The sequence below is a fragment of the Moschus berezovskii genome, chromosome 12 (genome assembly GCF_049115385.1).
Source record: "Moschus berezovskii isolate FMDL1 chromosome 12, NW_MosBer_1.0, whole genome shotgun sequence".
Taxonomy (NCBI): domain Eukaryota; kingdom Metazoa; phylum Chordata; class Mammalia; order Artiodactyla; family Moschidae; genus Moschus; species Moschus berezovskii.
In genome coordinates, this window is record NC_142471.1 from 18,234,753 (window position 1) to 18,259,738 (window position 24,986).

At 41.2% G+C, this 24,986-nt stretch overlaps 1 protein-coding gene across 1 annotated transcript in view; it reads left to right on the forward strand.

The window, feature by feature from the left end:
- Positions 1–24,986, forward strand: part of ARID5B (AT-rich interaction domain 5B) — a 196,692-nt gene that overhangs the window by 10,924 nt on the left and 160,782 nt on the right. Inside the window, exon 3 of the mRNA XM_055425649.2 lies at positions 22,593–22,818. Coding sequence (XP_055281624.1) covers positions 22,593–22,818 — 226 coding nt within the window. The remainder of the gene's footprint in view (positions 1–22,592; positions 22,819–24,986) is intronic.

A 24,986-nucleotide genomic window follows, 5' to 3' on the forward strand; every position in this document is an offset into this window, starting at 1 on the left:
CTTTCCTTAATGAAGGCCCAGGTTTAGTTGTTTTTCTTCTGTGACAACCCAACTTTGGCAGCATTCTCATTGGAAACCTACACTGGAATGAGGGCCACTGACCTGTGGTGAAGGAGTCTGACGCAGAGTTGGTTGTGATAATGTCCTGCGATCTTTTCCTGGCTGGAACATTGGCCTGTCCATGGGTACAGCTGGTCCCTCTGCCTCTGCCATCTGTACAGGTGTGTGTGGTGGTAGGCAGGACTGGCCGGACAGCTCTTTGGATTGTTATTAAGATGACCACAAAGACTTGCCATGGCTGTGTAAGAAAAAGGCTCCTGTCTAATGAGCCTTGGATGTTTTAACAGCCACACAGGCTATTCAAGTCAAGCCCCCTTTATGTAACAGATGAAGAGACTGAGGCTCAGAACAATCTTGGGGATGTGCTCAGAGCTAGTGAGTGACGAGTAGAACCAGAACCCAGTCCCTCAGGTTCAGTGGGCTACTGCTTCGGGACAGGACTGCTCTCTTGAGGTGATGGTCTGAGGAAAGCAGGCAAGTGTTTCCCATGGGTGTGCTCAGGTGGGCCATCCCAGTGCCCTGTCCTGCATCAGCAGGCTTACACCAGTACGCCTTAGTGGTGGCTTTGTGGGACATCACTTTTATGAAATCACTGATGAAGGGTGTGGCCTTTACTCTAATGATGAGATACTTACCAAAGAGTGAGTGATTACACGGAAACCAGGCTTGATATTCAGGGTCCCCTCTGGACCTCACCTTTATTATCCTCATTTCCAATTTTTTTCCTGGAGCCAGGTGGGCCCTCTGATAGGGATATTTATATTGTCTCAAGAAAAGCTTTGCCAAGATGGCACTCTTGGTGATAAATGGAATTGGCATTTCTGCCACCATCTGATATTCATGGATGATTTCTTTAATTCAGAAATGATTGTTGCAATCCTACTATGTGCAGGTTCCTTGCACTGGGATATAACAGTGAACACAGTGACTAATGCCCAAATAAAGATTTCTGTTTTCATGTTACTCACTCTCCCATAGGAAGAAGGAAAAGGCAGCCTGATTGATTTATCCAGAACAGAGAAACCCCATCTCCATACATTGTCATCTTGAAACCACATTCACACCTTCTTCTTCCAGATGCACAACCCAAAGAAAGTGTCCTAACTTGCTCTTTTCCAAAACCATTTGCAAAAGTTTCACCCACAGTGTTTTCAATGAAGTTACAACATTTTTGACTATTGAGTATCTATAACGTGTCAGGCATTCCGTTCCGTTCAGTCGCTCAGTCGTATCCGACTCTTTGCGACCCCGTGGACTGTAGCGTACCAGGCTTCTCCGTCCATGGGATTCTCCAGGCAAGAATACTGGAATGGGTTACCATTTCCTTCTCCAGGGGATCTTCCCGACCCGGGGATTGAACCCAGGTCTCCCTCATTGGAGGCAGACGCTTTAACCTCTGAGCCACCAGGGAAGCCCCATATATATTAAGATATAAACCAAATACTCATTTAATTATCAAAGAAATTCTCCAAGGTTGGTAGCATTGTGATATTTCCATACTTGATGGATGAGGCAGCTGAGTCTGAAAGAGGTCTTAAGTAACTTACCCAAAGTCACATATAGGTAAGACTCAGGCAGAATTGAAAACACCTGGTTCTGAATTCCACCAGGTGATTTTCGTGTACCCCTATTTAGAATAGATTGAGAATTAAAATCGGGCTTTTGATTATATACTTATACTTTGAGCCTATGAAAAGTTTCTTTTGGTCTTTTATTGATTTATTCAGCATATGGTTCTTAAAAGCTTCTATCCTGCCATCTCAGAACTAAGCGGTCAGAATGGCTGTTGACTGAGACATACGTTAATTTGATGGTAATACCACACATGTGTGCACTAAGGCGTGTCACCGGCTCCCACAAGCCCACGCGAGGCGCTGGGCACCTCTGCAGTTTCACAGGCGAGGAGACCCAGCCTCAGTCCCTCCAGAGTGGCATCTGTGTGCAGGTCATGCTGGTTCCTGGAGAGACAGGTAGAAAACCAGGCAGCTCCTGCCATCTTGTTGGGTGGGGAGTACAGACACGGCTAATCAAACAATCCAAAATAAACAGGTGATTTTGTGGCCCGGTTAGCCTGGTGAAGGCAAAATACAGGGACCTATGACACGGGTGCCTGATCTTACTTGGAAGATCTGTGGCGGCATTTTGAACTCAGGGCTAGAGAGATTCTGGTGAAGATTGGAATGAGGTTTCTTGGTAGGATGCAGAGGTGGGAGCATTCTCCTTTTGGCATGATTTCTGAGCTGAACCTAATCTTGGTGAATCCAGTCAACAGGTTAGACATTGCCCACTGACACCCATCGAAGAGGGCTACTGTTCTAGATCCCATTAACCCCCTCGTAGCATCTTCAGAGCTGATTTACATCATCAGAATGGCTGTAGACAAGTAGAAAATGGGGCCTACAGGCCTACTAAGGCTTATGGGCCAAATCTTACCTGCTGCCTGTTTTGTCAATAAAGTTTTATTGGCACACAGCCACAGCCACTTGTTTACAAATTGTCTCTGGCAGCTTTCACACTACCCTGGAGGAGCTGAGTAGTTGGAACATATGCACAGAGCCTAGCATATTTACTGTCTGGCCCTTCACAGGAAACATTTGCCTGACCCCTGGTCTAAAATGATTTCTTTTGGCTTCTTTTTTAAAAAAATTTTATTGGGAGTATGGTTGATTTACAGTGTTGTGTTAGTTTCAGGTGTTAAATGGCTTCTTTTTTATTATGGGAATATAATTGCTTTACAATGCTGCTGGTTTCTGCTGTACAACAGAGTGAATCAGCTGTGTGTGTGTGCGTGTGTGTGTGTGTATCCCCTCCCTCTTGAACCTCCATCCCACACCACCCCATGCCACCCCACTAGGTCATCCCAGAGCACCGAGCTGAGCTCCCTGTGCTGTACTACAGGTTCCCACTAGCTATCTCTTTTACACATGGTAGTTATATATATCAGCACTGTTCTCCATTTGTCTCACCTTTCCCTCCTCCTCCCATGTCACATGTCCGCTCTGCATCTCTATTCCTGCCCTGCAAATAGGTACACGTGTACCATTTTTCTAGATTCCATTTGTATGAGTTAATGGACGATATTTGTTTTTCTGTTTCTTCACTCTTTATGACAGACTCTCGGTATTTGTACTAAAATGGTCTTAGTAAAGGTAGTAGTAAAACTAGTGCTGACAGCTTCACTTGGACCTTTCGTGTAACCATAATACTATGAGGTAGTCATTTCATTTTGCAAGAGGGCAACCTAAGAGGCTAGGCCATCCAGGTTTCTAAATGCATTCATCAGGTAAATGATGAATGAGACTAAATGGGAGCTTGAGCTGTCTTGATTCCAGAACACAGAAGGCAAAACCCTCGTGCTGTCCTGCTAACAAGCCGAAGAAATGGGGCCGTATCAGAAAGGGGTTATAAAATCTGCTGAGGTTTTTCCCCATAAAGTAATAAAATAGCACAACCTCTGTATCCACCATCTTTCAAGGTCTTGTTCAAAATCCACCTTCCCTGATGAGGGGAGAGGGGAACCCAGAGCAGAGGCACAGGTGTGGGCCTGGTCAGGAAGCCGAAGTGGGTGGAGCCAAGGCTGGGAGACAACGTGATGCTTGGAAGAACCAGGGAGCAGTGACTTGTCTGTACGTTGCTCCTCAGGTCCTGCCCATCATTGCAGGGCAGCAGTGTCATTTGATATTGCCAGATCTTTCCATTTTTCAGGAGAAGTGCCCAAAAGCCATATTTTTGTGTAGTTATAGTTGGCAGTTCCGTCCAATTTTTAAAACACTGTGGGCCAAACAAAATGTGTCTTCAGTCTAGATGTGGCCTATGGGCTGCCACCTTGCATACTGCAGAGCAAAGCTTTGGAGTATTACAGTTTTAAAAACTTTCTCATATTCGGCCCATTTTGTGTAGCGAAGCAGAAGGAACCTTTTGGTCTTAAAGGGGCAGCAAAGGAAGGAGCTCAGGCAGCCTGGTGGACAAAACCCTCATGATTCTCTCCAACCAGAGAGTCTGGAGGGATGGAAGGAACGGATGGATGCACAAGCTAGGGCCCACAGTCAGGAAGGGAACAGGGATGGAAATGTGGAGAGGAAGGAGTGAGTGAGTTGGGAGTGGCCTATAGCCATGCTGAAGGCACCCTGGAGAAGGGGAGCTTGTGTACATCAGGCCCTTGAAAATACCTAGGGCTTTCATGAGTGGAGATTTCGAAGAGAGTGAGAGAGGAGGCAGAAGAAACCACAGAAAAATAGAAGGGCAGCACGTTCCAATATTGGAAGTGGTCTGCCCTTGGCAGAGCAGCATGGGTCTGATGGACAGTGAGGTAGACTGGGGCTGGACCTGGGGTTGTCTAGCAGGTCAGGTTGGACTTGAACCTGGAGGCAGGGCTGGTTAGTAATTTCACATGTCTTGTTTCTTGCTAGTTAGGATATAAACTCTTCGTCTTGAAGCTTGGTAGAACCACACGTGCATGTGTATTCTGCCTCTTAGCTGCATGTCATCTTGGTCCATTACTGAATTTTTCTGTGGTCCCTGTTTCCTTATCTGTGAAATAGGCTAGTCTTGCTGGGCTGTGATTATCAAATGTGATTTATATGTACATAAAGCCCCAAACCGACTCTGTGGACATGAGTTTGAGTGTACTCTGGGAGTTGGTGATGGACAGGGAGGCCTGGCGTGCTGTGATTCATGGGGTCGCGGAGAGTCGGACACGACTGAGCGACTGAACTGAACTGAACTGAACTGAAAGCCCCAAACCGTGGTCTGGCTAATAGCAGACCCAGGCCTTTGGCAGATGTGAGTTACCGACCCTGCCCTTCCTTGTTCGGGACGAAATCCTAACTTTGTTGTCTCCATGAAGTCTGTCACATTGCTAAGACTGTTAATAGCGCCTTAATAAGTAATTTATTGGTTGAGTCATTGGATTTCTAACTATTGTTTAAAAAAAAATAAGAAAATTATCACTTTAAACAGAGTTAAACTTCCTGGTTCTCCGTTCTCCAAAAGATTTTTCTTGTGTTTAGGTTCTTGTGTTTTGATGCGTGTTTGAGTTTTCCAGTCACTGTGAACTGGGCTCACTCAAGCCCGTTGAGCTCGGTTCCATTTGGGTCTTAAAGAACCTTGAGGAGGCATTTCTTCCATCAGCCACAACAAAATAAAATGCAGTGGGAATCAAAAGACCAGACCTGCATTCCAGATGTCCCATCTCAGTGTGCCAAAGGAAGTTCAGACCTGGTGCTTCCCAAATTCATGATGCACCCTCCAGGAAACCTGGTGTTGATGTGCTGAATGTCACAACACTGAATTTACTTTAAATATCCTTATTTTCCCACCATTTAAAAAAGTCTCTCCTGGTTCCTATTCTTCAAAACACCCCTAATTTGGAAACTAGTTTCACCCTCTGTCATCTCCTCTTCTTCTTTTGGTGGTGGTGGTAGGGAGTGCATTCCAAACCAATTCCTTTAAGATGTGTAATGCCAGGTTCTTTTAAAAAGCAGAAAGCATCAGCAAATGGATATAAAGGGATAGGGTCCCAGCCAAAATGGCTGGGGGAGCTTAGAAGAAGGATCTTCAAAACAGAGACTGCCTGCTGGGGCATTAAATCCTTTAGCTTTGGGGTAATCCCACAGTGCATATCAGATGACTAGAATTCAGATGAAAACACTGCTATAGTACTCAAACTCCTCACCAAATTATTCCAAAATCTAGTGTACATGGGTTGTAAATACAGAAAATAATTGAATTCTGTATGTCTTAAGTGAAATAATCTGTTCCATTCTGTTTCTTGTGGACTTCTTCATAATAGTCTAATTGTGTTCTGTGCTCCTGGGGGCTGAATGTGAATTCAGCAACAATGCATCGGGTTGTAAAATATGCAGCCCCAACGATCTGGGCAGGCAAGGAGGAGGTTCTAGTAAAAAGGTTGAAGATGTTTTTTTCTAATGCAAATTATATGAATCACACACATGGAAGTGTCTTTTAAAATGATCAGTGAGCTCTGGCTTTTTTCTTTATACTTATAGGTACTATTTCTCCACATTTTGGATGTTACTAGATCAGTAATTCAGTAGACAGCCAAGCAGGTGTTCAAATCACTCCTGACCCCCAGAATTCCTTAAATGACCCCTCAAGGCAACGGAGTGAAAACATTTTCAGCATGTCAGAATATTGAAGTACCTCAGTTGTCTTAATATTTTTTCACCTTAATTTTTAAGGCTGTTTTCTGTCTTTTTCTCTTTGGCTAAAGCAAAGAGAAGCCTTGCCTTGATCTTGGCCATGAGGACTAGCGGATTATGTGTTTGCAGGACCTGTAGGTTGCATGTGTACGCAGCACAGTGTCTAAATGGTCACCTGTGCTAAGGCCCTTGAAAAGGTGAGAGGAGGACAAGAGAGACAACTCTTGGGATTCTTCTGCAATAGCTGAGGATATAATATTGTTCTTAAAGGCACACCATTTCTATTTTTAAATATAGGCTTTTGATTGCAAACTCATTCAGTTCAATTCAACCAATATTTATTAGTACAGAGTACTTTGGGCGTGATAAAGAGATGAGTAGGATTGGCTCGTCTTCCTCTAGTTGCTTAGAAGAGATAAAGTTAGCTTTACGTGACAGGTTTATATTTTACTTTGGCCCTTCCATCCTGACAGGTACATGTATATAGTTCTGTGTGCTCAGTCCCTCAGTTGTGAGACCCCATGGACTATATAGCCCAGCCACCAGGCTCATCTGTCCATTGAATTCTCCAGGCAAGAGTACTGGATTGGGTAGCCATTTGCTTCTCCAGGGGATCGGCCCGCCCCAGGGATCAAACCCGGTCTCCTGGATTGCAGGTGGATTCTTCCTTCCAAGTACTAACCAGGCCCGACCCTGCTTAGCTTCCGAGATCAGACGAGATCGGGCGCGTTCAGGGTGGTATGGCCGTAGACTGCAGGTGGATTCTTAACTGTCTGAGCCACCAGGGAAGCCCCTACATTGTTCTATGGTATTCTGGGAAATTTTTGTGGCTACCCACCCAAAAGAAAATATCTCTTGTGAAGGCAGTTTTTCCAGGATTTAGGCAGTTGCATAAAGCATTTTTTCCATTGGCTTGTCAGTTTCTTAGCAGAAATTAATTTCCAGACATAGTTGAAACTGTTATTTAGCAACTTGTTTCACAGACTTTCATTGTCACACAAAAATGTGTAAAAGTGTCTTGTGTTTAAAAACTAGTATACTGGCCCTCTATTGTTGTGTAACAACTTACTCCAAATTTCACATCTTGAAACATTATCTTCACAGTTTCTGTAGGTCAGGAGTCTGGGTAAAGTTTAGCTAGGTGTGTCTGAATCAGGGTCTCTTATTCAAGGTGCCCGGCTGGGCCTTACTCGTCTCAAAGCTCTGTTGGGCTAGAATCGACTTTTGAGTTTACTCAGTTGTCTGTTCCTGGGCTGTTGGACTGAGGTCCTTCTCCCTTATTAGTCACGGACCTTGACCTCCCTGGTTCCTTGTCATGCCTCACAGGCTTCTCCACAGGCCAGCTCCAACATGGGAACTGACTTCCCACACAGTATGTGAGCAGACCAGGAGCCACAGACCTTTTGTAACCTCATCTCAGAATTAAAATCCTATCACTTTTCCATAGGTCTATTTGTTAGATGTAAGATGTTGTGTCCAGCCCACATTCAAGGGGAGGGGATCACACAAGGGCACGAATACAGATAGGTGGGGATCATTGGGCACCCTCATAGAGGATGCCCACTACAGTCAGTGGAACCAGTCACTTTAGCATAAAGCTAGTCTGGTGAGATTGGAAGATAATCTTCTTACCCTGTCTTGCTCTGCTTTTTTTCCTCCTTTTCTTGTTATTATGTATTTTCCTTGAGTGACTCCTTCCAAACACCTACTCACTTTTCTGGGCATTTAATTATAGATGATCTATTTCTGCTTCATTGACTATGCCAAAGCCTTTGACTGTGTGGATCACAATAAACTGTGGAACATTCTGAAAGAGATGGGAATACCAGACCACCTGACCTGCCTCTTGAGAAACCTGTATGCAGGTCAGGAAGCAACAGTCAGAACTGTACATGGAACAACAGACTGGTTCCAAATAGGAAAAGGAGTACATCAAGGCTGTATATTGTCACCTTGCTTATTTAACTTATATGCAGAGTACATCATGAGGAACGCTGGGCTGGAAGAAGCAGAAGCTGGAATCAAGATTGCCAGGAGAAATATCAATAACCTCAGATATGCAGATGACACTACCCTTATGGCAGAAAGTGAAGAGGAACTCAAAAGCCTCTTGATGAAAGTGAAAGAGGAGAGTGAAAAGTTTGGCTTGAAGCTCAACATTCAGAAAACAAAGATCATGGCATCTGGTCCCATCACTTCATGGGAAATAGATGGAAAAACAGTGGAAACAGTGTCAGACTTTATTTTTTGGGGGCTCCAAAATCACTGCAGATGCTGATCGCAGCCATGAAATTAAAAGACGCTTACTCTTTGGAAGGAAAGTTATGACCAACCTTGATAGTGTATTAAAAAGCAGAGACATTACTTTGCCAACAAAGGTCCGTCTAGTCAAGGCTGTGGTTTCTCCCGTGGTCATGTATGGATGTGAGAGTTGGACTGTGAACAAGGCTGATCGCCGAAGAATTGATGCTTTTGAACTGTGGTGCTGGAGAAGACTCTTGAGAGTCACTTGGACTGCAAGGAGATCCAACCAGTCCATTCTAAAGGAGATCAGTCCTGGGTGTTCATTGGAAGGACTGATGCTAAAGCTGAAACTGCAATACTTTGGCCACCTCATGAGACGAGTTGACTCACTGGAAAAGACTCTGGTGCTGGGAAAGGTTGGGGGCGGGAGGAGAAGGGGACGACAAAGAATGAGATGGCTGGATGGCATCACCGACTCTGTGGACATGAGTTTGAGTGTACTCCGGGAGTTGGTGATGGACAGGGAGGCCTGGCGTGCTGTGATTCATGGGGTCACGGAGAGTCGGACACGACTGAGCGACTGAACTGAACTGAACTGATGTATGTATTAAGAGTAGATAGCCGATCGCTTTAATCTGTCAAAGGTTTGTTAGTCTTTGACCATGTCAACAAGTTATATCGAGTCTTTCTTAAACTTCCTGTCTTGACCAGTGAATTAGGGGAGTTTTGCTGGAAAGGGCCTTGTTTCTGGTGTGATGATGAGTCTGTAGGGAGAAGGGGAATGGGGAGCTATAACTAGTATAATTAAACAGGCTCCTAAGTGTGTAAAAGCATAAGTACGTCCCATGCGCCATAGTTAAGGAGAGGCATTAAATCAGGTTGGCATATAGCCATGTAAAGAAGACCTAAACATCCAAATGAAAGGGATTGCTGTCCCAGTCTGTGTTCCTGACAAGTGTATCTATAGGAGACATGCATCTCTAAGCCACCCTTCAACTTCATGCATATGTCAGGGAGCAGCTGGCCCTCCATCTTTTAAATTCTGCGGAAATTAGCTGTTTTCATAGGAAAACTCATCTGTTTCAGGGAAGATGAAACTTGGTTTTTGATAAAGTGTTTAAAACATACCTATGTAGGCATTAAAGATTTGAGAAAAGGGTGACATTAAGCAGATTCTAGTCAGTATTTTAATAATGGAAGTTGATTTATGGAGCAGCTTCCGTGCTAAACCTGCCGGAAATTTAGAGGAAAGGAGTCTGGATTTAAATTTAGAAGCACGCATCAGCTCAAGGATGTGTGTATGTTGTGTGTTTTTTCCTTTTCATTTTTTTTTCACCTTGAGTTTGACAGTACACCACGGCCCTCCCAGTGCCTTTGTATCCTCCGTTCCTTCTGTGTGCAGTGTCCACCGTTCCTCTCCCACCTCTCTCCCCTTTATCCTCGCTGTTCCTCCTCTTCCTCAGGGTCTCAGCAGAGACCTTCCCTGACCATTGCTTTGACATCATACCCAGTCCTACCCCTTGTCTCCCATTATGGCCTCTTCTAGTTCTTTTGCCTCATATTTTATTATCTGACTCCCTATATCCCTCTCCCCCAACACAGACACAAACAGTACCCCTCCGCCACAACTGTAGGCTCCAGGAAGGTAGGGATTTTTATGTCGTTCCTGATGATAATCCCAAAGCCTGACATATAGCTGTTCAGGTGCTAAGTCACGTCCGACCCTTTTGCGACCCCATGGACTGTAGCCCATCAGTCTCCACTGTCCATGGGCTTCCTCAGGCAAGAATGCTGGAGTGGGTTACCATTTTCTTCTCCAGAGGATCTTCCTGACCCAAAGATTGAACCTGCGTCTCCTGCATTAGGCAGATTCTTTACCACTGAGCCCCAGGGACGTCTGACATATAGTTAGCGCTCAATAAATATTTGTTGAATGAATGAGATCACTTATGACAGTTTCTCATTCTATAAGTTACTTTTCGCTGAGGACTGTGGTTTACTGTCTGTGTCCTGAGTCCCTTGCCCCCGCTAGACTGTTGCTCTTCCCTGGCCCCCTGCTGTGCCGAGAGTGGCGGCTCAAGGATATGCCCTGGACATTGAACGTGAGAGAGTGAATGGGTTCTCTGGCAAAGGTTACGAAAGTAACCTTCACTTCCTAGGCAAGAAACAGGAGGCCTGGGCAGCACCAGTGTCATCTTCATCCTTATCTGTCCATGGCTGGTCCTCAGCCCAATACCTGGCACACAGCAGAATGCGGGTTAATTGGATCAGATTGAGTTGAGTTGGGGAAAAACTCAAACAAAATTCCTCCGGACAATAGCATTGGACGGAGCTCAGTTTGTGAATGCTCAGCTTGTGATGGCTCCTTCTGGATTCCCTTCTGCAGCTGTTTTGTCGGAACACCCAGTGGTATTCATTCGCTCACTCATTGGTTTATTCATTCAGCTCCTCCTGGTAGTACATAGAATATTAGAGGTATGGAAGACAAGTTATAGCCCTGCCTTCAGGAAGTGTACCTTGAGGAAAACGTGGGCTTTATTCTCTGGTTTATATACCATCCCCGAGGTGGCGGAGAGTTGGAATAAGGCGGTTGTAGTTGCTCGTGGTCTGTCCTCTGTGCTGGCCTCCACACCACAGTCTTTGAACAGGAGTAGAAAGGTCACCAACTGTGGTTGCAAATTGGCTCTTATGCTAATCCTGTCTTATTCAAAAACACTCAATATTTTTCCAAACTGAGTTTAGAGCTTTTGACTAAAGCCTGAATCATTTACTGTGTCAGAGCATATCACCAGAATGGGAAAAACTAGAAGTTTAAAATACAAAGCCCCTTTTAAGTAATCCAATATAGGATAATTACATTATTAAATAAAGCCCTGGGTCTCAAATTATTCCACTGCCATTGTACATGTGAAGATAATAATGTGAACTGTGCTGAGGGAACAGAGCAAAAAAAAAAAGTTTAACAGGAGGGAGCATGTCAAAATCATATGTTTATGTTTAAATAAAAGCTGCACAAAATAGGAAGATTTACTTGGTTTCTACATTAAAGTGTCCTAAATAGGCGTAAGGCTTTCAATGATTGTCTGTGAAGACTGCTCTTCTCATTAATGGCAGCCATATATCAAGATGCTGTTGCCAGATCACCAATAACTTTGACTAATTTGGACGGCTCCCATTGTGATTTTCATATACCAACAGGGACAAGGAATTTTATTCTTCCTTTTAGGGTCTCAAAGGAATATGGGCCCCACTGAACTTCGTACCTGGGCAGGGTGCCATGTGCCTGTAAAACTAGGTGAAAAAAAGATCAGGAGATGCGAAAGTAATGAGTTGAAGTCACTCAGGGTGTTAGAATTTCTGGGTTGGGTGGTGGTTGAATCTGAGTTCTGTTGTTACTGTTTGTGATTTTAGAGAATGTTCTTTACTTAACACTGGAATTGTGCTCCTTTATCTTCTTTTGCTTCTGTTTTAATGGCCAGAGCTAAGTATATGAGTGCCAAGCTAGTTTTTATTATGGAAGCCTGAAAGTAGTTAAGAAAAAATAGACTGTGACGTTAACACCCTATCAATTTGGCTAAAGAAAGGGTAGGCTGGTTCAACCATTGACTGAAGGCATCATCTTTTCTACATATCAAATGCTTCCCTATTTAGAGAGAATGCTGGGATGTGTTTTCTTGTTTCTGTGTAATTTTTTTTTTAATCTTAGGGAGGAAAAACGATGAATGCATGGTAAATCCAAAAGAAAAGAAATGGAACTGGGAATTAACGACAGGATGTTTCTGAGGTTTTCTTTCGAGATGGCCTTCTGGTAGGGGAGCAGGCTGCTGCCTAACAGGTTTTAGATTAGCGTGTATTAAAAATGTATTTAGGAACATAAAATATTTAGGGTTTTTGAATTACTTGTTTGATACTCAAATGCCTTTGGCAAAGCCATGAAGGATGGTCACATTACATTTGACAAATCGCTCCTCAGAGCAGTCTTGTGTTTGCTTACTCTCTCTAATTGTGCCAGGATGAATTTCCAAAATCCACTGAGCCACAAAAGTCACCCAGACATCTGGTGGTGGAGGGGGCAGTGGTTGAAAGAGAAGGGACTGGCTTGGGAAATTGGAACCCAATACACTAGGGAGCCTCCATGGCAAATCCATTTCATCATGTTAAGGGAGTCACATTAAACCTTAGCATACTTGAGAGGATGTCTTCATCCCTCAGACAACAGAAAATTCTTCACATTTTAAATTAAGCCATATAGTCTTACTTTGGGGACAAAAACAAAATAAAAATTAAAATACTTTCTGTTGCAAAATGACTTTAAATCCCACCCACCCTAGGAAATTGGTGGGAGATGGGGAAGGTTTACTTTTTCCAGGATAGGAGTAGGTTGGAGTGTTACTACTGTAAAGGCTTAAGATACCAGTTTCTGGGACTTCCCCGGTGGTCCAGTGGTTAGGAATCCAGCTTTCACTGCAGGGGGAATGCATTCAATCCCTGGTCAGGGAACTAAGATTGGACATGCTGTGCAGCACAGCCGGAAAAAAAAAGAGACCAGTTTCCCAGAGACCATAGGGTTACCAAGCTGGTTTCTGGTTCGACTTCAGTTTTCTCATCACTAAAATGGGCCTGAGAACACCTACTTCTGCAAGTCCTTATGGGGATTAGATAAGATAATATCTGTTGAACTCATAGATTAGTGTGGGTAAAATAAAGTACCTCAGAGTTTCACTGCTGTATCCTTGAGAGTTGAGGAGTATAACTTAGAAGCCCAAACATTCTTTATCGCTTCTGGCTTGTCTTTGCCTTGGAGGCACCCATCAGGAGTTACAGGGATATCATCCCCAGACAAAGAATTAAGAGTTAGGAAGCACACAGTACTTGCAGGCGACATGTGAAGACCAGCCCCACTCCTTTTCACTTACAGTGATGTTATATGTAATAATAGTAATAGCCATGGTTTCTAGGATGCCTGTGTTGACAGTTGTTCTAGAATTACCCCATAGGCTAGATACGCTATGAGGTGGGTTCTTTTGTCCTATTCACCTCCCCCCACCCTGCCTTTTTAAGATGAGAGCTGGGCAAGATAATGTCACACCCCAACATTAACATTAAACACAGTAGAGCTACATTTGAACCTGAGTCCGAGAGACTCAGAAGCCAGTACTTCCTCAGCTCTTAGTTTGTTCTAGCATGGAGCGTCCAGACAGGGGTGGGGGCCATCAGCAGAAGTACTTGTTGTAAGCTCTGGGCCCAGCACAGTCCATGGCTCCTTAGAAAGCGCAAGAGAAGTAAAAGTTAAACAAACATCTTTGCCATTAAAAAGGTGTTTATTGTAGGAGAGAGAATGATGCAATTCAGCATCAAATACTGACACCTAACAACGATTTAGCATGTCACAAGTAATAAGCTCGGTAATTCCCACTTCAGGGACCAAGTTAGTGTTGGTATCATTTTATTTTGTCAAGTTAAGGACATTAAAAAACAGCTACTACTATCCATTGCCATCCTCATAATATCTTTTTTCCCTCTCTAAACCACCACCAGATGAAAGAAAGAGATATGAAGTCTTAAATAGAAAAGAGTGTGTATGGAGCCTCTCTCGATTAGCATTGCTCCCTTCTTTCTGCCCTGAGGGCCCGCCTGTGTGGCCCCATTAGCAGAGGTCCTGGGCCCCCGCTTCTATCAAGGTTCCCTATAGAAGAGAGAGGGATGGAGGAGAGTGAAGGCAGGTGTTTATCCTGTTCTTTCCTGTGAGGTTCCCACAGACTGTCGGTGTCCTGCTGAGAAAGAGTCAAACCACTGGTAGAAAGTTGCTCTGATCCTGTAACCCTTCCCTCCACCTTTGACAGTTTCACCCAGGAATGGTGACAGGTGAGCTGCTATGAGCCCGCTTTCCTGGACTATCGCTGTCTTAGGGTTCTTTTACACCCACCAACATCTTTGTTATTAGTCCCTTTGTGATTATCATTATTCAAATATTCCATCTTTTGCCTGTTGGGATTCTGATGGATACAAGAATAGTCCTTGGAATCTAGCATATTTAGTGTCTTGAAATGTACACTGCTTTGTCTTCATCGTTCTCATTTCACTATTGATCAGTGAAAACTTCGTATTGTTGACCCACATCACCACTCTCTCTTGCTGGATATTCTTGGATCTCCGATTGACACCCACGTGCCTGCCGAGGGAAACCTTTAACTCTGCATAGTTAGCCTATTAGCAGGACACACAGATGTGTTACAGGGAGAGTGAGGGGGCAGGTGGGTAGGGTCTTGAATGGCAGGTATCTGAGGGAGGCTTGGATATAAAGGAGTGAGTGGCCAGTGTAACCAGGCTCAGTGGGGCGCTTTCTTTTCCTTGGTTGAGTCCGCTGGTGCACACCATGGGCATACAGGCCCGCTCCAGTGGTTAGGGCATCACTAACTTTTAGAAGTTTGTCTTCAGTTTTAGTTTCTGTCTTGATGAAAAACTCCCCCTCTTGGGACTTCCCTGGCAATTCAGTGGGACTTTGCTTCCAGTGCGGGGCGGGGGGAGGGGGGGTGCCGGTTTGATCCCTTGTGTGGGGAGTTAAGATCCCACATGCTCAAGGCCAAAAAAACCCCAAACGTAAAATAGAAGCAATTCTGTAACATTCAATAAAGACTTTAAAATGGTCTATATTAAATTTTTTTTTCAAATTACCCACTCTTGTGGAACCAAGTAGACTGTTATTTTGGTTTCACAATTTTTTTTTAGCTAACATCACCTATTAATGTGTTTTGTGTTCCTGACATTTATCACATTTCAATTGCTCTACAAAGAACATTTTAAAAACACAGGATGTTTGAGGATGATTAGGGTGAATAAGCCATGTTTTCCTATTCTCATTTAACCCTTCTCCTCCCTGCCAACCCCCACATAATACACTAATGTGTTTATTGTCCTTTGGGCTCTGTTAACATAGCTGAATATGGCTTTCCTCAGCGAAGGTCTGTTATTGGGGACCACGTGGTGCTATAGGGAAGGTTCTGTTCACATCTTCTCTCCTGAGGAATGATAGTAAAATATATAAATATATATATATAGGCTTAGTTGTGCTAACAGAGGCCCAGAATTAAAGTTTTTTAAATAACCTGGGAGTTCAAAATCTCTTACGTCACAGCCCGTGGGTAAGTGGTTCAGGGTTAATGTGGTAACTCTGCTCCATGAAATCTCTGAGACTTGACTGCCTCTATCTTTTTTCTCCTCAGAGATTTGCTTCCTTTTGTATGATCCAAAGGCATATTCATCCCCGTTGAGGGCCTGATCCGGAAGTTGTACACATTACTGATACTCACATCCGATTGGTCCAAACTTGGTCAGGTGGCTGCATCTGGCTGTAAGGGAAGCAGGGGAATGATGTCTTTATTCTGTGCCCAGCAAATTAGCAATCTCTTATTAAAGAAGAAAGGAAGAATAGATACAGGCAAAAAGTTAACCACAGTGGGGAATATTAAATTCTTGTGTCAGCTAAGCTCTTTTCTTACATATAAGCCAAATGGGTGGTGCAGTTCCACTGAACTGGAGTTGACTCTTGAGACATCTATATACTGAGGACTGAACAAAGGACTGGAGTCTGGATGAAGGTTTAAACCAACTAGTTGGAACCAATCTATTGAATGTAGTCATGGGCTTAGAGATTAACGTTGGAATCTCCATGGAGAATGATTTCTTCAGGGAGTGATATGCAGAGAAAGAAGACTGGACCCAGAAGGAACCTAAGGATATATGCTTTCCTACATTTTCCCTGTAGGGAAATAGAATGAGGAAGGAGAGAAATTGAATAGTTGTTGGGTAGGTGTTCTTCATGGGTCCATTGAGTATCTGCACATCTTGTGAGCAGAACTACTGACTGCCTTTGTTCCAGCTATCTTTTCAAGGAAGTTTATGTCGTGAAGAGCCCTGGAAGATGGAGCTTGTGTCTCCCTCCAAAACAAAGGGCAGACATACTTATTGCTCAGTGTTAAAAGATTTGGGTTCCCTATGCTTGGGGTTCCTCTCCTGAAATGCACCCCACTCTTATGTATATGTCTCATCTAGGCCTCTCTGAATCTCCTTTTGGGAGCTGGGTATCAAACATCCAACACAGATGGTGATACTTTGATTGCAGCTATTGCTATGAACTGTAAACCATCCTTTGTCTCTGCTTACAGTCTATCTTCTATAAGCATACATGAAACTGACGGATTATAAGTTTGAAGTAGAATAAAATCTCAGATTCTTCACAGTTATTAACAAGAGGGAGAGTTTCAAGACACAGCTACAGTTATTATTAAATAGTTATTTTTAAAATTAATTTATTTTAATTGGAGGCTAATTACTTTACAATATTGTGGTTTTGCCATACATTGACATGAATCAGCCATGGGTGTACTTGTGTCCCACTGTCCCGAACCCCCCTCCCACCTCCCTCCCCATCCCATCCCTCAGGGTTGTCCCAGTGCACCAGCTTTGAGTGCCCTGCTTCATGCATCAAACTTGGACTGATCATCTATTTCACATATGGTAGTATATGTTTCAATGCTCTTCTCTCAAATCATCCCACCCTCACCTTCTCCCACAGAGTCCAAAAGTCTGTTCTTTGTATCTCTGTCTCTTTTGCTGTCTTGCATACAGGGTCGTCATTACCATCTTTCTAAATTCCATATATATTTGTTAATATACCTTATTGGTGTTTTTCTTTTTGACTTACTTCACTCTGTATAATAGGCTCCAGTTTCATCCACCGTATTAGAACTGACTAAAATGCATTCTTTTTAATAGCTGAGTAATATTCCATTGTGTATAAAAGTTAAGAATAGTCTTGGTTAATGATATAGTGGTTTTGAAAGTTTTTAAACTTAAGACCATTTATGCTCAGATTATTTAGGACCACAGAGGTGCTTTGGTTTGTGTGGATTATATCTACTGGTATTAGAAATTAAAATTTAAAATAATTTTAAATGCTCAATTTATTTAAAAATAAAAGTAATGTGACATTTATATGCAAAAACTGATTGTCAAGCTGACTCATACTTTACAAAAAATTAAAATGGATTATATTTGTAAATGTAAAACTATAAAACTTTGGGAAGACGACAAAGGAGAAATTCTTCATGACCAAAAATCAGGCAAAGAATTAATAGGTATAAAAGTAAAATTACAACCCATAAAATTAAAAAATGATCAATTGGACTTGATCAAAGTATAAAACTTTTGTTAAACACACTGATAAAGAATGAAAAGACAAGCTACAGAATGGGAGAAAATATTTTCAAACCCTATGTCTAATAAAAGACGTATCACGAGGGTACAAGAACTCTCAAAACTCAACAATATGAAAATAAACAACCCAATGTTTAAAAATGGGCAAAAGACTTAAATACACACTTCACCAGAAAGGATATACGGATGGCAAATTAGCACCTGAAAAGATGTTCAACATCATCAGCCATTAGGGAAATGAAAATTGAAAACATGATGAGAGACCTCTACATACATATTAAAATGGAAATAATCAGTTAATTAACAGTAGTGGTATCAAGTGCTGGTAAGGGCAGGGGACAACTGGAACTCTCATACATTGTGGGAATGCAAAATGGTACAGCCACTCTGGAAAACAGTTGGGCAGCTTCTGCAAATTGAAATATATACTTACTATATGACTCAACAGTCCCTCTCCTCGGTATTTATTCAAGAGAACTGAAAATGCATGTTCACACGAAAACTTGTACATGAATATTTATAGCAACTCTATTTGTAATCACCAAAGTTGGAAACAACCCAGTGTTCCTCAACAGAACACATCCATACCATGGGGTACTATTCAGCAGAAAAAAAGGAACAAGCTGTTGATACAGGCAGCAGCCTGGTGGCTCTCAAAGGCATTATGCTGAGTGAAATATAAGCAGTCTTAAAAGATTTCACACTGTATGATTTAATTTATATGACATTTTGCAGAAGAGAAAACCATACCAAGCAAGATCAGTAGTTGCCATGTGTACAAAGAACTGTACACCAAAAAAGGAAGTTTTACTGTAAGTTAATTTTAAAAATAAAATGAAAATGGCAATATAAACCCATTATGTAAATGTAACACATTTTTATGAAAATTAACCATATTTTCAAAAACAAAAAAATTAGTATAAACAGTGGCATTGTTTTACATTTTTGTAAATTTCTTTACCATTGAGCTTAACAGAGACAGCTGTATTCTCATATCTCCTTCTGTATTCACTCTTTTGCCGTACCATCTGTCATATAGTCACTGGAAAACCCCACTAGACACTTGAAAGGGAATAAGAGTGAAAAAAGCAAATAATTTCTTAGTATTATTATGATCATTGTTTTGACTCTATAGACCACCTGAAATAGTCTTGGGGATTCCCCAGGGCTCCTGGACCATACTTTGAGAACCACTGATATATAATGTACCATTCCAAATTTTATTTTCATAGCATCAAGACTTTTTTTTTTTTTTGCCATACCCATATCTCCTATGTTTATTTAATGCTTTTGTTCAAAATAACACATTTTTAAAAAAGAAACTTTCTATATCTCCTATAAATGGGAAGCCAGTACCACTTCCCCATAAGTGGAAAGTTATTACAAGAATAAATACGCAGTGAGTAAGTTTTATTGAATTTTAAAAGACCTATCTGTGAACCATCTAAACTCATCTCTGTGTGGTACTCTTTGGAAAACACTAATACAGAGAAACAAGGACAATGACGTGACATGCCACTTCATTTATGTTAACAAATTTAATCCACACCATCACCATCAGAGATAGACAGTATTACTAAACTTTAAAAAAAAAAATGTGTGTTTGAAAAATGGAAGCACAAGAAAGTTAAAGTTGCCCAGTGTTCCACAGGGAGTAAATTACGGGGCTGGGATTTGAACCCAGGCAGTCTGGCTCCAGAGTCCAGGATGAATGCTGTGTTGGCAGAGAGGAAACTTGGATTCTTGTCCAACTTCCACCTGAAGTTGGCAGTAGGACACGTCACTGAGTCTTACTGTCCTCATCATTGAAGTGAAGGAGGCGGGATAAATTAGGGCATGGGAGTTTAAATGATGGGTGCCTGTCCAAGGGCCCAGGCAGGTACGGGAATGGTGGGCTGAATGTAAGGTGACAGGGAATGGTGGGGTCAGTGGCAAACTAGAGGGCTTGCCTTCCATTTAACAAAGCAACCCTTACTCAGTTTCAACTTTTCTGATTTGAGAGGGGTTTTCTGGTGGTTTTTTTTTTTTTTTCAGATAGCACTATTTTATTTTATAAAAGGAGTTATAAGTCTGGAGACTTTGTGTAAAATTTCTCAATTTGTACAACTCTTGGAGAGGCCAGCCACACACTTGAGCTGGCTGATATATGACCAGATGATCTCCTTTGACTTAGAGGAATCTGTGATTGAGTGTGCTGTTACTACACAGTTGGAGAAACAAAATCCAAATGACAGAAATAGGCAGCTTAAAACAATGATGAAAGGGGATATGAACTTAGAAAGTGTCCCAACTCAGTCTGTATAAATATTGATTCGGCTCCGGGTTAAAAGAGCTAAGGTGCGTTAATAGAATAATAGTGTATTTCTTTATGTTCCTGTTGTGTTGTTTGAGAGTAAGTCAGCAATACTTACCTAGTGCTGATTTTTGATTTGCAGAGAGCTAATGTGATCATTAGATGAGCTTATTGAAATTCTTTTCTTAGACATAGAGACTTGCCCAAGAATGGTATTAGGAACTTTAGTCAGCACTGGCTCAGAATAGTAAATACGAACATGTGATTTATGCCATTGTGTATACAAAGTAATGTTTCCTGAGACATTTTCTATATATATGTTGGCTATTTTGCTCTTTTGGGTTGTTTAGTTTCTTCCCCCTGCTCCGCTTATCAGATTTCCTTCTAAATCCTGGCATTTGACAATGTTGTAGGGCTAGTTTCTCTGAATCCACAGTGAGACATACTGGTGGTTTCACAATTAATCCAAACTTGGGTTTACGGCTAATATGTGTTTATTTGAATTCCTGCATTTGTTTTTATGTATTGTGTATATACATAGTACTCAGAAAGTCTGTTTCAGGGAGAAAGGAAGGAGGACTAAATCTATAGACTGGATCTTGAGAGATGGGTTTATTCATCAATGACATCATAAGGATTGTATTTTCTCTTGGTTAATAAACGATTTGTTTGGCGGGTGTTGGAAGCCAGCCAGAGCTAGTCATGCCATTTCTTGGAAAAGATCTGAAGCAACTGGTAATTGAAATGATAATCATTTGATCATAGTTAGAGCTATTTGAAAATAACACTCATCTCCAGACTTGTCTCTTCTAGGGAACCATATTTGGTAAAATTGTTGCCAAATTCCATTTTTGCTAATGTTTAGACTTATATACCATGATAATTATTTTCCAGTATATTCTAAACTTGATTTCTGGTTTGCCCTTTCCAGAAGCTGTTCCCATATGCTTTGAAACAATACCCAGCCTGAATTTTTATTCTGGCATTTAATAATCACCATGTAATAGCTATAAAATGCGTGACAACTACAGATCTTTTATTTCAAGAGGATGGTGTAGTGAGTCTGAGTGAAGTCATCCATTGAAATTGTACTTTGTAATATGCCCCATTGTTTATAAAGTATTGACTTTTTTTTTCTTGAGCAAAAGATAAAAATAGTTCCCACTTTGTCTCCCATTTAGTGGAAGTTCATATTTAATCATGGTAAGGGAAAGGATTCCATTATAAAAGTTTTACTTTTCATTTTTGATCGAGATTTGTTATTTTGCTGCTACCTAACAAACTCTGCTCAGAGGCAGCTTGGAACTGGATGAGGAAAAGTGAAATTTTAGATCCTACCTTAAAACATTTTAAAAAGACTAAATGTTTTCAAATCCAGGGCTTTTTACCGTATGAAGCTTATCTTAATAAACCCTCTTTTGTTTGCTTTGGAGTAGTGTGTACAGTGTGTGTGTGTGTGTGTAGGTGGGAGAGAAGAAGGAAAGAGTCATGTTTTATAGAAAAATTAGCCAAAATCACTTGTGAATTCCCTTTGTTTAATAGCTCAGAGACATCTTCCTGTTGTTGTTTGTCAAAAAATATTTCTAAGATTTTGTAAGCTTAGGGGTTTTCACAGCTCAGCTTTCTTCAGAAACGTGAAGTAAAAGAAATGAAAGAAGTCAGTTCAAGTTGAAATGTCAAATGCTTCAAATATAATCTAACTTTAAACCTAGTGAGATGATCTTCTTAAGCCTTTCCCAAAGAATCTTCAGGAAAGAGAGGCCCTCCTTTGCTCCATGGATGGATCTCTATTAAATATCTTGTTGGATTAATTCTGAGTCAGAAAAGTTGGTTGTTTCCTGGAAGCAATTAGAGATGCTTAAAATTCAAATTTATGATCCATAGGAGAAACTTAAGTTTCAACTACTTTTCTTAGATTCAAAGGCTTTCTCCTCACCCACCCTCTAGCCTCTTACCCCATATGTATTAAGAGAAAAAATCAGTTCATTTCTCAACTTACAAAGTTTTTAAGAAACATGAGAATGTGTAAGTTTCTTTCAGTGGGAAGCACATAACATTTATGAAGTATTTCTTTGGGGATTACATCACAGTTTTATTTAATTTTAGGACAAAAGTTAAATTCAATATTTGTGTATAAGCCAAGGGAAAATGTACCATAAACATAGGAATTTGGGGGTGAGTCAGAGTTCCAAGAATCCCAGATTTACTTAGACCATTTATATAGAGACAGGCTAACCATTAGTCATCTACTTGCTTTTTACTTTTGTAATTAATGGCACCTAAAAATTAGCTTTCACCCAAGTGGTCAAAAAGGGAGACTGAGCTTTGGCAACTGGCATTAAAAATGGCTATTAGAATTACTGCCCAATTTTTGGACATTTTCTAAGCACAAAACAAAAAATCCTATAAATTATTCCTCAGCTAGACAACAAGCAGTGAAAAACCTTTGAAATGAAGTGAGTTATTGAAGGTCCCCTGTCACCAAAAAAAAACCGCACATTGTCTGCTCGCATTAGATTAAATCACTCAAATGGTATTTCAGATGGGCTTTATTGAAAAATGTATTATTTACTTCAGAACCACCAATACTGTTGTTCTCTCCCAACTACCTCTTGTAGGATGAAGTCATTGCTGTTTCCGAAAAGGTGATTGTGAAGCTTGAAGACCTGGTCAAGTGGGTACATTCTGATTTCTCCAAGTGGAGATGTGGTCTCCAAGCTGGGTCAGTGAAAACGGAGTCCCTGGGAAGGAATGGACAGAAGGAAGCTCTGCTGAAGTACCGGCAGTCAACCTTGAACAGTGGGCTCAACTTCAAAGATGTTCTCAAGGAAAAGGCTGACCTTGGTAATTAACGTTTGTACTTCTAAATCTAATGTGGGCATATGGACTAACCACTTCTTTTATTGTAGGTTTTTCTGGAAACACTGTCATTCATATCTGTGTGTATGTGTACATATATATATATGTATGTAATTTCCTTAATCTCAAAGGGACCTGGGAATATGAATGGATAGATGAGTGGTTGTATAAGAAATGGATCTTACCTGTTGGGTCACAAGACCTTCTATGTGTGGAGCCCTGTGCTAGAAAATGGATGATATAACACGTGGCATTTAGCAGCTTCCAGTAGCTTCACTCATAGCTCGTTGGTAAAGAATCCATCTGCAATGCAGGAGACTGCGGTTCGATTCCTGGGTCAGGAAGATCCACTGAAGAAGGGATAGGCTACCCTCTCCAGTGTTCTTGGGCTTCCCTTGTGGCTCAGCTCGTAAAGAATGTGCCTGCAATGCAGGAGACCTGGGTTTGACCCCTGGGTTGGGAAGATCCCCTGGAGAAGGGAAATGCTACCCAGTCCAGTATTCTGGCCTGGAGAATTCCAGGGACTATACAGTCCATGGGGTCCTGAAGAGTTGGACACAACTGAGCGACTTTCACTTTCACTTTCAATTGCTGTCAAGGCGTAAGTCTTAATTGAGGCACCTAAAATTGAATGGAGAGTTTAAATATTTGTTCTGCATAGATAATATGACATTTATTAGGACTGTGTCAGGAAAGCAAAATGAGGAAGACAGATGAATTACTTAATGTGGCTCAAGGGAGCAACGTCAGAGCAGGGGAACCGCTGGTTGGCAACTCCTGGCCTAGGTCCCCCAAGAGTTTTTAGTATTCAGTGCTCGCCATCAACTATATGGTTTTTTCTTTCCTTCCTTCCCTTTATTCCATTACAACTTTAAAGGAGAATTTGGAGTTTAGAGTCATTATTCTGTTTAGTGTTTGAATCTTGACTCTCTTGCTTACTTAGCTGTGTGGACTTGGACAAGTTAACCTCCAAGCCTGGAAAATGTGGAGACTTTTCAGGGTCACTGGGAGATGTAACACCCAGTGATAGGTGTATATTGATGAGCTCTATAATTAATTCTGTTGCTTTTTCTTAACACTGTTTTCTCCAATGAATTTTTTGTGTCCTTTCCTGTTTTTTTCTCTTTTGTGTCTTCCAGGTGGCATTCACTGACTTACTTTCCTAGCGTTGTTCAAGACCAATGTTGTTGACCTCTGATTTAGACCAGTTATTTCCTCTTTAGGCAAAGAGGAACTTCACTTTTAACATATTAAGGCATCTTTTTCTTTCATTCTAGCACAATGCTGATTTTCATAGTCCTATTTTATGCGTTAATGTGACAACTTCCTGTTTTTTCTTTTAACCTAGATTTTAACTACTACAACAAACTTAGACTATTTTAATTGGCATAATGAGACTGAATAACGCCCGTAACTGACTTGTCTTTTGTGTGATTCTGGTTTGTGATGAGCTGTGCTGTATTTGGGGAATAGCATTAATACTTTCTTGCAGTTTGAGTTTAATAATCAACAGTTTCTTGGCATCTTTTGTTAAATGTCAGACAATAATATTTTGGTCATAGGGCCTGGTGTCATGTGCACATTTAGAGAAAATTATTAATCTAGTGGTTTTTATTTTAAAATGAACGAGTTTCTTTCTTTTCTTTCTTTCCTTTTTTTTTTTACTGATTTTCTTATATAGGCTGTTACAAGGCCAATTTTGTGAACACATGTGACTAGCCTTCTGACATGTGGTAATGCTGAATAATACAGCTGTTGTGTTACTTGCCTAATATATGATCTAAGCTGTATTGCTATTGTCATGTTTTTCTTAACATTAAAACCTTCCTTTTGTTTGTTTGTTTTTTTTTAAGTTATGAAATATACTGTTACTAATAAAAAACTAAACAGGAAACCCATGGGGGACGACAAAAGGATGTGTAGATGGTTAGGCTTGATGTCATGCATATAAACAAGAGTATTTATAGCAGAGCTGTTTTTGTATTTAAAATTGATAGTTTATTAATGAATGAAAAGAAACCCAACTTCTTAATTTCATCAAGATATTTAGAGGTTTTGATCTTCCTGAATTCTAAAAATGTCCATAATGTAACTTTTTAATAATTGATTCCAGAAGAAATTGGTTTGTAGTGCATATTCAAAGTACTTAGTGG